General features: G+C 41.5%; 1 protein-coding gene across 2 annotated transcripts in view; it reads left to right on the forward strand.

Annotated features, from left to right (window-relative positions):
- The first annotated feature begins 9470 nt into the window (after positions 1-9470).
- Positions 9471-13742, forward strand: part of LOC139666160 (NACHT, LRR and PYD domains-containing protein 3-like) — a 50341-nt gene continuing 46069 nt past the window's right edge. The window contains exons 1-3 of one of the 2 annotated variants that reach the window (XM_071545283.1): positions 9471-9519; positions 10283-10340; positions 12922-13228. In XM_071545283.1, the coding sequence (XP_071401384.1) occupies positions 12931-13228 (298 nt within the window). In that variant the 5' untranslated portion in view covers positions 9471-9519; positions 10283-10340; positions 12922-12930. Of the gene's footprint in view, positions 9520-10282; positions 10341-12921; positions 13229-13742 lie in introns of those variants that run through there. The other variant, XM_071545284.1, reaches the window with a different exon arrangement.

A 13742-nucleotide genomic window follows, 5' to 3' on the forward strand; every position in this document is an offset into this window, starting at 1 on the left:
TGTGTGTAGGATTGTTCATGTCTTGCAGAATCTCATTACCATTCATAGCGTTACAGCATGTTCTCAGGAATAGTGAATATTTGTGCAAGGCTTTCCTATCCTCTGACCGGATTACATCCCAATTCAAAATCTTTTCCTGATAGGCAGCAGCAATAAAAACCTCATTCCCAAAGTGTTTGTGTAACAGCCTTTTTGCCTCCACATAGCCTTTTTGGGAATCCATGTGAAGGCAGCTCCTCACCATTGCCTTTGGTTGTCCATCAGTAAACTGTTCAAAAAAGAGCAATCTATCTCCGTTGTTGGTTGTTTTGCTTTCTACACAGTGTTCAAATGTTCTAATGAAGGTGATATAATTTAACGGATCACCTTTAAAAACAGGAATCTCTCGGGATGGCAAGAGTGAGAGTCTCTGTTCTTGTATTAACATTTCTGTGATTTCGTTTTGTTTCCTCATAATCTCCATCATGCCTCCACTTGGTTGAAAGTTAAACTGAGCACCATCTTGAAAGCCAACATTTGGGTTGGGTTGTTGGTGAGTAGTAGGCATCTGTTGCCATGAAGGCAGCTGCTGAGATTTCTGTCCCCGAAAGTGATGTGATTGGCCACTAGGGGCATGATAGTTGGTTGGCTGTTGTGAAGCTCCATTTTCCTCATCATCATCATAGTCATCACCATCATCATCATCATCATCATCCTCCATATTGTCCAATGGTACATGTGCCATTGATGCAAAATATTCATTGATGCGGTCTGAAGGTTTAGCAGTAGGCTTGGGGTCTACATCCTGAGTAGCATCCAACACTTTCAACTTTGCATTAGCAGCTGAAATTTCCACTTCCAATTCAAATGCTTCCTTTCTTGCTTTCAAATTTGCCTCCTCCATTTCCAATGCCTGCCTTTGCTTAAGAGTAGCAGCACGTGCAAGTAGAGCTGCTTTTTCTGCCTCTGCCTGACGACGAACTGAGGAGGTACTTGAAGTGCTTCCGCTGAATCTTCTGCTAATCATGCCAACTGAAACATTATCACTTGATTTTAAACTTAGTGCTTGTGTCACTTGTGGAAAAGGTGCCTCTTTTAGCCATTGTTCAACTTTGTCATGAAATTCTTGCAACAATAGAATTTTTGGCATGTACCACTGATTATGGTCCTTTTCCATTTCTTCTTTCTGTAGTAGTTGCTGTACTGACATGTGAAGTGCTTTGAACTCATTTGTTTTATCAATAAATCCACTGAATAGTTGTTTCACCAATTCAATATTTCTGAAATCGACCAGAAGTGGTTCTATAACATTCCTTTTGCTTGTGAGCTGTCCAAGTTTAGCTTTTCTTGCCTTACATTGTTTTGCAAAATTAGCTTCAAGGGCCCTTTGTGTTGGCTTCCCTTGTCTTTTTCCATCAGTCACAGGCAAGTGTATGATTTTTTCAGAACAGTGAATTGTACTAACTTCAGTCACTCCACCAACAGCTTCAGATAATTTTTCACTCTCATGCGCAGACATAATTAAAACGGCAAAATACACAGACCGTCAATATTCACGGAAGATGTAGCGGCGGTCCTCTTCTTTTCACACTCAGAACGCACCAACAGCAATCCTTGTCCACAGCAAACAATTTCCACGTTCAATTTCCAAAACATCACATCACGTATTCCATAAACTTCAGTTAGGCGAGACACATCCGTTTCAATTATCTGTTTCAATCCGAGTCCATTTCCAACGATACAGCGTCCGTATCAGGAAAGGTTTTCAACTTTTGTGTAAGGCCTATGGCTTTCACCTTTACCAACAGCCTTTACGCCAGATAATACGGGGCAACAACGCGCTCACACTTGGATTCTTCTGCTGCTTAGGTTACTCACGGTTTGATGTTCTTGGTTGATGATCTTCTTATGCTGGAGTCCAAGCGGAGAGTTTGTGGTTGGAGTGTGTGTGTGCGATCGATGTATAAAAATAAAAAGGCAAAGCAACTCAAACAGAGCAGGGATTCGAGTTCAAATCAACAAACAAACAAAAAAAACAAATATTCGAAACAAACTCTTTCTACCATGCTCGTTAATCTATATTCTAGTACATGTGCATGCGTGCATGCGTGCGTGCGGTTGAAAACCTTTTCTCTTTCTGGCGTTCTGCCTCCACGCGCACCTGATGCTTAATTAAAGTAAGCTATGCCGCTATTCACCTATGCCAACAGTAGGGGCGGCACTAATGTGAAACGGCTCCAACACTAACTGTATGATGACATCTTGTCAAACTACCACGGCACAGTGCTGTAAATGCTTGTACAAGGATAACTTACAGGGCCAACTCATGATTTTCATTACCTAGTTCTGTAACTCAAATAAAATAGCAAGGAACTGAAGCTGCATTTAAATGTCAGAATGTAATGTATTTGATTGGATTGGGTGCCTGTTTGAGTCGAAGATAACAACTCCATCTTGTATATAATTTTCTAAATCCTCTTACAAAAATTGAATAGGTTATTTAAACTAAATCAGATCTACATGTTGACGCTGAATGAACATGAAGTATTGAGGGGCAGACGAATATGAACTTTAGGAGATTCCTTCTCTCTCTCTCTCTCTCTCAGCCGCCCCCCCCACCAAACTGTCCGTTCCCACGCTCCCACCTGCACCTGCTCGCTCCGCCCGGCTCACTGGATGACGAGAGCGCGACTGGGCCAAGGCGGGGCCAAGGTGGGGCCAAGGTGGGGCCAAGGCGGGGCTCGCTCGTGGGCCCGCTAATCCTGGCGGGAATACGTAAACAGACACTACTGCGCAAGTTCTGTGGGCCGCACATCACGGAAGTAAACCAGGAAGAAAAAAACTTTTTTGGCGTATGCGCTGGGTGAGCAGCTTACGTTCAAATGAATGGGCGGCCATTTTTCCGTTCAGCCTCCAGTTAATATAGAACCTCCTTGGGGCTGACCCGAATGCTTCGAAGCTTCTACCGTTGCCATGGTAATCAACGTTTTTTTTATTAATTTGATGAAAAGTTACGTTTCCATCCTGTACATCTCTGTACACGCGTACGGAAACGCACTGTAACCGGACATGTCTGGAGACGTGCCGGGAGATATTCGGGCCGCCACACATCCGTAATTCCCCGAGAACGCACAACTTTTGTGTACCGGAGATTTCTGTCCCTGTGCACGCCTCGTTAAATGTCAGCTCACTCCCGTATACTGTTGCAAATGACCAGATATCACTGTACACTCACCGGGAATCTCTGTGCACCTGCACACACGGTCCAAACACGTCTGGAAAAGGCCGATTATCTCCGCCCACATCAATATAGGCCTATATTTGCCAGAAAAGTGTGTAGAACACAGGGCTTTCCTATGCTGCCTCAAAACCGGGATGCATTCTGGGACATGAAGTTTATGGACACCGTACTTCCTTAACGCAGCATAGAATTGTATTGCGCAAATTATATTTTTTGCAAGCTCTCGCGGGCCACATAAAATGAGGTGCCGGGCCTTGAGTTTGACACACCTGCCTGACGAACAAGAGCAGTACAAGACGGAACTGTCTTCTTGTTTTTGGTGGACCAGAAAACGATTGTGAAAACACTAATAAGGTTATTAGTGACATTTTTAAAAATAATCTCAACATAGAGGTGCAGCCCTCTGAAATTGACAGGAGCCATCGCCTTGGGCCAAAGCCCAACAGTAAGAAAGCCAAACGAAATGGAAATTATGAAGTATTTGAACAGCATTGCTTTAACATCGGTGGGAAGCTAAATTGTATATTCATACTATTCATTGCTACATCTTAACACTATAAGTCTGAATAAGCATCACATAGGCCGTAGTTTTAATGTAATTGGCTGCAGTGAAACCTGGCTTATGATAGATCATATGTGGATATTCTTAACCTTGATGGTTACAGATTATATAACAGAAATAGACTTGGCAGACCAGGTGGTGGAGTGTGTTTATATGTAGATTCAGGACACTCCGTAAATATTTGTGATGACCTCATCCTTGAAGATGGTCACTCAGATTCTCTATTTATTGAGATAAATGTAAACAATGGTAAAAACTTAATTGTTGGAGTGATTTATCGACCCCCAGACTCTGACTTTGACACTTTCAAGATTAAACTGGATGAACTCTTCTATTGCATAAATAAAAATAATAAAAATTGTTTTATTCTTGGGGATTTTAATATCGATATTTCTAAAGAGGATAATGTTAAAAACGATTTTATTAACATTATATTCTTCATCCTTTTTCCCCACCATAAATACATTTACTAGAGTAACGAAATCCAGCAAGTCAATCATTGATACCATCACTGAATATAGTCAAAATGCTTGTATTGATTCAGGTGTAATATTTTCGGACATTACAGACCATTTTCCTATTGTATTATTCATTGATCTTGCTAAAAAGATTGATGATTCACGTCCTAAAACAAAAGTTAAAGTTCTGAATGAAAAAACCTTGCAACAACTATGCGAAAACCTGCGAGCCAAAACATGGGACTCAGTCTATAACTGTAAAGATCCAGACACCGTATATAATGTTCTAATTAGTGAAATAACTGACTCCATTGATCGCACCTGAAAAGACCATTAAACGTGGTGCTGCAGATCAGAAATTACAGCTTACTAGTGGTGTCTTAAAATCCATCAATAAAAAGAACAAACTTTATAAGCGCCATATTAAAAATCCAAGCGATGCAAATAAAGAATCATATACAAAATACAGAAATAAACTCACACATGTAATACGAATGAGTAAGCGAAGACACTACACTGAGCTTATTAAAGCTTCTCAGGGTGATCAAAAGCAATCCTGGAAGGTGCTCAACAAAGTCCTCAGCCGGTCACAAAAACACTCTGCTTCCTGACACCAAAATCAAACACAATGCCAGAAATGCCAGCAATGATTTTGACAATGCTGATCTTGCAGCTTCAACAATCATTTTATCTCCATAGGTGAAAATCTCTCTAATAAAATTAGTCAACCACAGGGTGCTACTTTCAGACAATATCTTAAAGGTAATTATTTGAATTCATTCTTTTTGACGCCAACTGACAGAAATGAAGTCTTTAAAATCATTATGAATATGAAAAGTTCCCATACAGCTGGCGCAGATGAAATCTGTAGCAAAATTCTTAAAACTATTGTGAATGAAATTGTGGAGCCACTTGTTTACTCTAACAATCTCTCTTTGCTTTGTGGGGTTGTGCCTAAAATGACAAAGATTGCTAAAATTGTACCAGTCTTTAAGTCTGGTGAAAAAAGTGATATGCACAACTACCGAAACTATATCTATATTGCCTACTCTCTCCAAAGTATTGGAGAAAATTGTGTATAGTAGACTTAGTGATTACTTAGATAAATCAAATATTCTTGTTCCATCACAGTATGGCTTTAGAAAAAAGAGCACCACTTGTTTGGCGATTCTTGATCTTTTCGAAAAAATCAATGACACTATTGATAAAGGCGACTGCAGCACTGGAATTTTCCTTGATTTATCAAAAGCATTTGACACTATTGACTTTGAAATTCTTCTAAACAAACTACAACATTATGGTGTCAGAGACACAGGGCTCAGTTGGTTCAGAAGCTATATTATGGGAGGAAGCAATATGTTTATGTAAATGGTCACAAATCTCAAAGTAAAACCATCAAATATGGGGTCCTCCAGGGATCAATTTTAGGGCCACTCCTCTTCAGTCTGTATATAAATGATTTTGTGAATTCCTCTAGCATTCTACATAAAGTATTATTTGCTGATGTTACAAATTTATTCTTATCACACAAAAATCTAAATGATCTACAAAATAATCTAAATGAGGAACTGGTTAAGATGGATACATGGTTTAAATGCAATAAATTATCCTTAAATATAAGCAAGACAAACGTCATTGTTTTTCGCTCCAATAGAAATCAAAATAATGTTGAACATGTTTGTATCAAAATAAACGGTCGGGTTATTGAGAGAGTGAAGTCCACCAAATTCCTGGGGGTTCACATTGATGAATTTCTAAACTGTAAGGGCCATATTGATGAATTGACGAAAAAAATTGTCCAAATATGTTGGTTTATTTTTCAAGTTGAGAAATTTTCTTCCGCTTGAAGCACTTCTAACCTTATATCAGACTTTATTTGAGCCTCATATAAATTACTGTAATGTTATATGGTGCAATACTTTCCCTAGTTATCTTGAGAAACTACAGATTTTACAGAAGAAAGTTATACGTGCCATATCATGGTGCAAGGTAAAGCTCCCACTGACCTTTTCCACAGCTACAGTCTTCTGAAGCTTACTGAATGTAATATCTTTCACAATGCTTGTATAATGTATAATGTTGTATACATGCTCAACGACAGACGACTTTGTGACCTTATTCCGACTTACCTTCCCTCGCATACATATAAGACTAGACAAAAGCATCTTATAAAGGGTAAGAAACGTAAACTTAAATGTATGAACTTTAGTGTGGTTTGCAGAGGTCCACAGGTGTGGAATGGGCTTGACAACACTATAAAAATGTCATCATCTGTGTCTGTTTTCAAAAAGAGTTTAAGGCAGCAGTTGCTACTAAAATATGTTTAAGCTTGAACCCCTATTGAACCCCAGATCCCTGAGATGATTTATCACCGTAGCAGAATCCCTGACTGCCTGTTCCCGCGAGTGGGAGCATATCAGATAGTCGTCTATGTACGAGAATATTCTGATGCCGCTGTTCCTTAACGGAGACAGAGCTGCCTCCACACACTTGCTGAACACCCTCGGGGCTAATGACAGCCCGAAAGGGATGGCTTGGTATTGGTAGGCTCTGCCCTGATAAGCAAACCTGAGAAATTTCCTGTGAGCGGGATAAATGGTGATATGAAAATATGCGTCAGAGAGATCGATTGTTACAAACCAATCGCCCGGACGGATTGAGCGACAGAGCACTTTGTGTGTTAACATCCTGAACGTCTATTTCCGTAGGTGTCTGTTTAACATATGGAGATCTAAAATGGGGCGAAGGGATGAGCTCCCTTTCTTCGGAACGAGGAAGTAACGGGAGTAAAAACCTTGTTGAGCTTCCTCGCTCGGGACGGCTCTGATCGCTTGTTTGCTTCATAGGGATGTTATTTCGTCCTCTAAGACTCGTGCTGAATCCCCCTTGGCCACTGAAACTAACACACCTTTGAATCTGGGTGGTCTCACAGCGAACTGTAGTCTGTACCCCTGAGAAATAGTGGACAAAACTCACGGGTGAACTGCACATGTGCGCCGTTGGTCTACCCGGGCAGGGAGTGAGGCCTTTGTAGTCGCACTGCAGTGACGTCACCCCCCGGGCCTCCTTCGCTGCAATGGCAGCGAAGGAGTGTTTGCCCCATGGCTTTGGGTTTTCTGACCGAGGCTGCTGATTAGTCTGTTGGCCAGCTGCCTGCCTCTGTGGTTTGGCACCCCCCTGTCTCCCCCGAAGCCAGCCCTTAGTCCCTGAGGGGGGCGAGGGATGTGTTTCCGCGGTAGGCAGAAGTCAAAGGCTTCACCTTCTTGTTTCCTGAGGGTGCTGGTTTCCCTCATCTTTTCCAGAGCTGGACCGAAAAGACCTTTGGTGGGGTCGTATGCGGCGTCCATCACCTCTGCCTTCTGTCCATCACTCAGGCCTGAGAGGTTCAGCCACAGGGCCCTCTCACCTGAGACTGCAAGTCCCATCACTCGACCGCAGCCTTGCACTGCGCTGCGTGAGGAGCGCAGGATGAGGTCGTTCACCACACAGATCTCGTCCCAGAGGGCCGGGTTAGGTGACCCTGTGTCCAGCTGTCGGCCCATCTCTTCTAGGATTTCCGCCTGGTACGCAGATAGCAGTGTTATTGCGTTTAGAGCGTACGCTGACTGTGCTGCGTAGTTGTACATCCTCTGGAAAACGGAGGCGGTGAAGCGCTCCGTTTTGCTAGGCAGAGAAATGGTGGAGGAGGCTGAGAGAGAGCAGCGGTCAGGGTGGAGGTGATAAGCCACTGAACGCTCCACCACTGGGGGTTCGGCCAGCCCCGGTTCCCCCATCCTGTGGATCTCCAGCTTAGAGTAGCCCTTGGTAGGAAGCTTACTCCTAAACGTACTGGACCGGTACCGGCTCATTTCCTTCATACAAGCGGGCACTGCTGGTAGGAGTTGTTTTGATGGCGGTTGGGCTGGTAGGAGCCTCTTACTGTCATACAGGTCTCTCTCCGCCTGTAAAGTAGGAGGTTCAGAATGAAAAGTTGACTATCATCATGGGCATCGGATCAGAATGCATGGAAATAAGGCAGGAAACTTCAATCTTCTGAACAAAGGTTTAATTTCTCCAAATCAAAGAATTGCATTTATGAGCATGAAAGGAAGAAAAACAAACATGGGCTTGAATCTGAAAGAAAACAAATACAAGATTAAAACTTAACACAAATTAGGCTCACATGTCCATCTTAAAGAAATAAGAATAAATAAAGTTTCCAGTTAAACTAACATGGACATAGGATAAGAACTAAAGAGTAAAAAACTCCTCTTACCAGAACTGCCACCCCATGCGAAGGTGAGAGAGTGAGTGAGAGGGAGTGCAGTCTTCAAATAAGGAGTGATCAGGTGAACTCAATCAGGTAAATGAGGGGTGACAAAGGGTGAAACAAGAGCCAATTAATGATGAGGAAAGGAGAGGAAAGGAAGTGAGGTAGGTGAGGAAAGGAAGTCAAAAATATGAAAGAAAATAGGGATCTTTACTACTCCGCCCCCTCGGCATCCTGGGCTGCTGGCCATTGTATCCCCAGTTTGGATGCGGCCTGTTTGCAGACCTCGTATAAGTTGCTGTCCACTGGGGGAACAGCCTCGGATGCGCTGGGGGGTCTGGACTGTTGAATAGGGAAGGTGGAGTAATCCTCCTCTTCCTCCATCTCGTCCATGTCGAGGAGGTCAGAGTTAGCATCGCCCTCTGCATCCTCACAGCCTGGTTCCACTTCAAGGAGCTCCGGCTCGCGGCTGATAGGAGCTGGTTGAGGCTTTTGGGGTGACTCCTGACAGGCATGGGTCCTGATTATTGGCCACCGCCACTCTCAGCCTTCTTTCCAGGATCTTTTCTGGCACTGACGCGCAGTGGGAACATGACTGGGGGTCAGCCAGCAATGCTTGAGCGTGCTTAGCGCCCGTGCAATTTATGCATGGGCATGCAATTTATGCACCACGTCTGTCACTGACAGACGTGGTGTCATTTGGTTGCTTCCGTAGTTGGTCACGCCGAGGCGATAATTGACATTATCAATTACTTTTAATGATCTGGCTGACAAAGTACTCTCACATACACAATGTCACATGACTTGTGGTTGGCTAAGTGAAGAGAGTTTGCAGCCTGGAGGATGCAGCCACTTCCTGTCAAACCTTTTGGTTTCTCGCAACCAAAAAGAGCCACTGCTCTGATTGGTTGCCCCCCCCCCTGACTTACCCAGAACTGATGATAAAAACAGGAAGCAACTTCTGTCAGTGTTTCCTCTACAGATGACATTAGAAAGTCTGTTTGACTTGATCTGGATGTGAGTTCACCAGGTAAGGATCCTACCAGGAAACATTAGACATGTTTGATACATGAAGTATGGAGAATTGTGTTGTGTTTGTACAACTGTATGACTGTGTATATGATGATGTTGTGAAATTTTTCAAGATGTGTATTTGATGCTCACAGATGTGAATATTCATTAGTTAATTGTACTCAGATTTCCAACATTTGACTTCAGGGCCAAACTGAACCTTCTCTAAGAAGTTTTTTTTTACATGTTTTACTTTTAGTGTTGCCAGATAAACTCAACACCAGGTCACAAGTTAACTGTTGTCAAATCTCATTTCACTGGTGAGATATGAGGAAGTCAGAAGGCCTGACAGCTTGGATAAGATTGACTGAAGTTTGATCCACTATTAATACACTGAGTGTACAAAACAACAAGACTTTATCAATACCCTACTTTCACAAAGTCCAAGTCTCATTTGTTCCTAAGGATTACAATCCTTCTTACTACATGTGAAAGTACAGAGTGTTCACTTTTATTCAGTTTTTTCTATACTGAATTCCATAGTAAAGTTAGAGAAGAGAAAGTGCTGTAAAAGTGCTCACTCTGTGTTTTCACATGTAGAGATGAAGGATGATTTTTTTTTTTTTCTTTGAAACCTCAGGAGGAATCAAATGTCATGCATAAGTGACTCTGGTATTCCATCCTAAAATCCTGTTAAGATGTAGTGAAGGACTGTCGTGGAATTTCATCAATACACAAACTCAGCTGACTGCTGTTGATGATGCTTTATTTTACGTGCACAGGAGAAAGGTCATCACCCTAGCAGTGGCATGGTCCTTCTCCCGGCGGACACAGGCTCCGGTCAGTATTTATACATAGCTCGGGGGTGGAGCTAACAGAGGAAGTAGAAACTTACATGCAACCAGCCTGCAGTGACACCTACAGGCCTGGTGGCGCACAGCTTATATATAAAATTCCTCCACAGACCCTTGTATCAGACTTCCTAGCAAGACAGGTAAAACTCCAGCTTATCTGGAAAGAAGAAATATATTCAAAATGTTTAACTACTGATAATATAGTTAAACATTGTAATGTTAATGTTAAACACTGCCTCCTTTGCTCAAGCTGATTCCACTGTAATGGTGGCAAAAAAGTTTTTGGGACATGAAAACCAGCAGGGACCCTCAAAATGCCCCAACTTTTTAAAACCCTGCACTCATGAAGTCACACCGTGAAAAAACACAGCTAGTGAGATGGAGTCCTGGGTGCTGCAACCATAATGTGACACTAACAGAGCTATGCATGCTGGTTGGTTTATGTGAGGTTCTTCTAAAGGTTTACATGCATATCATGTTAAATGCATATGAGGCATGTGTGTTTACTGAGTTTCTATTCCACTTTCACAGAAAAGAGAACTGATATACACTTTTAAACAACAAATGCCAGATTAATGTATTTTGAGCTAATTTTGTACCACAAGACAATGTGCAAAAGGTCAAATAAAGAGAATGGGCCTCATGCAAGAACATTTTCGTATTCTTATCTTAAATTTCAAGTACTTTTTTCGGGAGGTGGACTCGTACGAGAGCGCCACGTCAGATTCACCAAACGCTCGTATCTTCAGAAAACTGTCGTAAATGACCTGCGTAAACATGATGAATTCCATCTGTTCTAAATGAATGCGCGTTCATGAGAATTGTGAATTTGCATAATTGACGCCCCAATAATGCCATATAAGGTTAGGGGTCCGGCTCATATGTCGGGAAGCTTCATTCATAAAAATGACAGGGAAGACTAAGAAGAAGTCTCCCAGCTCTGAGACTGAAGTCAGAAATAAGTCAACCAAAGCATATAATATTTATATTTATATTTATATTTATAATATTTTTAACATTCAATAGTGCCATCAAAGGCCCTGCTAAAGCCAAGGAATGGGAGAAAATAACTTGTGCTGTTACAGCAGTGTTGTCTGATGTGTGTTCCCTTACGAAAAACAACTATACTATTCCTATACATTTTAGATGAATACTAAATAAATATCACAACAAAGCTATAATTCCCTATAGGAATATTATAGTGATACTACAGAAGACAAAAATACCATGATAAGACCAGTATAAACTCACTACTGAGTACCACAGACACTCTAAGTCCATATCGGAGTATTATAGGAATATTATAGGACTATAGTGATTTGTCGTTAGGGCACTGTCACAGAAATAAAAAAATAAATGGCTTGAGATGAAATTAGATGCAAAAAGCAAGACGATCCATGACTGTAACAGGAGGGCCAGGAGGAATTCTCCGTTAGACAGATGACAGAACAGGCCGATACCTGCCATAACTGGTGATAGTGTCAGGTGTCCAGCGACGTCACCCTGGACAGCGACTTGCACCTCAACCTGGTGAGACCTAAAGCCATTTCTCTTTTTAAAGTTTAGATTCACTTGCATCCACATTAACGTTATCAACTGGAGTAAAATACCCTAGAAATCAGATTTATCTCCCTCTATAATGTATTTCCCCCAATACAATCTAACCTTGCCTTTGACTCACCTGAGTGTTTGTCAAATAACCTGGTGATTATTAGTGTTTTTTGTTTTGTCTTTGTATTGACTATGTAACCCACCATACGCACCTTCTTTTGAAAAAGCCATCAGTGCTGCCTTGCTCTTTTCCCTGTTGCTGTAACCACTGTACTGGTTAATCTCAACATGTTTTTTTACTTTACAGTGTCATTTATATATTCAAACTCAACATTTCTTCAAAGTGACAGAGATACAATCCATTAATCAACAACTAAGTTTTGTTTTTTTTAGCTTTGGAGAACGGCAAGTTGGTTGTACGTGACAAGTTCGACAGGTCTGGACCACTCGTATGTTTTGTTCATACCTAAGAGAAAACTGCAAATACGAGAAAATTGGTGAATGAGGCAAGTTCTCTTAAATCGCTCGTACGAGTGATTTAAGAACGAATCTGTGCGTACGAGTGGTTCTTGCATGAGGCCCAATATTTACTTATAGCAACAAGAACATGTGATGTTCAGATCAGGCTCATTCCAGTTACTGGCATCATGGTGCTGGAAAGAGTTACAGCCAGGAACTAAAAGATACAAATATTAACCAGTTCACAGAAATAAAGGAATGTTAAAGAGAAAAAGGGAATCATCCTGCTCTAACTTTGTTGAAGAAATTCATACATATACAAGTACTGTGTGTTTGTACCAAAGGGTTATATATGATCAGACAATAGAACAAATGTTACCAATTACATTATCAATTACCTTTTGTGATCTGGCTGACAAAGTACTTTTACAAGACTTCCATATCTATACTACTTACTACTACTCAATACTAGTTTTAATGAGATGAGATGAGATTCATTTTAAATCATCATCATCATAATTGTCCTTTGAGTTGAAAATATCCTTTGAATTTACCAGGGAGCAACGATGGCGACGGATAAAGAAAAGCTCTCGAAAACTAAAAGGCTCCTTATCAAAACACTGGAGGATTTGGGAGATGAAGAGCTCAAGAGATTCAAGTGGTTCCTGCAGCAGGATGACATCCTGGAAGGTTTCCCAGCCATCCCAAAGAGCCGACTGGAGAATGCAGGCAGGCAGGACACAGTGGATCAGATGGTGCAGACCTACAACCAACACTCTTTGGAGGTGACCAAGAAGGTTTTGATGAAGATCAACAGGAATGATCTAGAGCAGAGTTTGTCAAACAGCAGCTCAGGACCTGAAGGTAAGTCATGGGGAGATAAAAATACAAACATGTGAAAAACAGAAAAGACACAAATGTCTCATGAGTTTATAATTACAGTTTTTTACAATCACTTTGGCGCTAATTTCAGAACCTTGATGTCATTTTTCAAAACTCTAGACACAAAACTCACAACCGATGATCAAAATGCACATTTTTCAAAACTCTGCAAGTGCAAGGTTTCTTTAAAGATATGAATGAAAAATGCAATGTTTTGAACATTGGACAGCTTGTGTTACACGTGATAACCGTTTTGAGTTTTGTGTCTAGAGTTTTGAAAAATGACATCAAGGTTCTGAAATTAGTGCCAAAGTGATTGTAAAAAACTATAATAGTCAAGAGGTAAAGACACCTGCTAAGCAGCCACACTAGCCTCAGAGTTATCAGCTGGTCCGAAGGTGTATGTGACTCCTTCTTCCTGGTTGCTGGGTGGTTCCTGGTCTGTGCCAATGATTTTAATGCAGATCCTGTGTTTGTGTTGATGCTTCACAAACCT

This window comes from Centroberyx affinis, unplaced genomic scaffold (genome assembly GCF_046629955.1).
Source record: "Centroberyx affinis isolate AG114_WGS23_722 - 3 ecotype Tasmania unplaced genomic scaffold, CSIRO-AGI_Caff_v1 ptg004842l_1, whole genome shotgun sequence".
NCBI lineage: Eukaryota > Metazoa > Chordata > Actinopteri > Beryciformes > Berycidae > Centroberyx > Centroberyx affinis.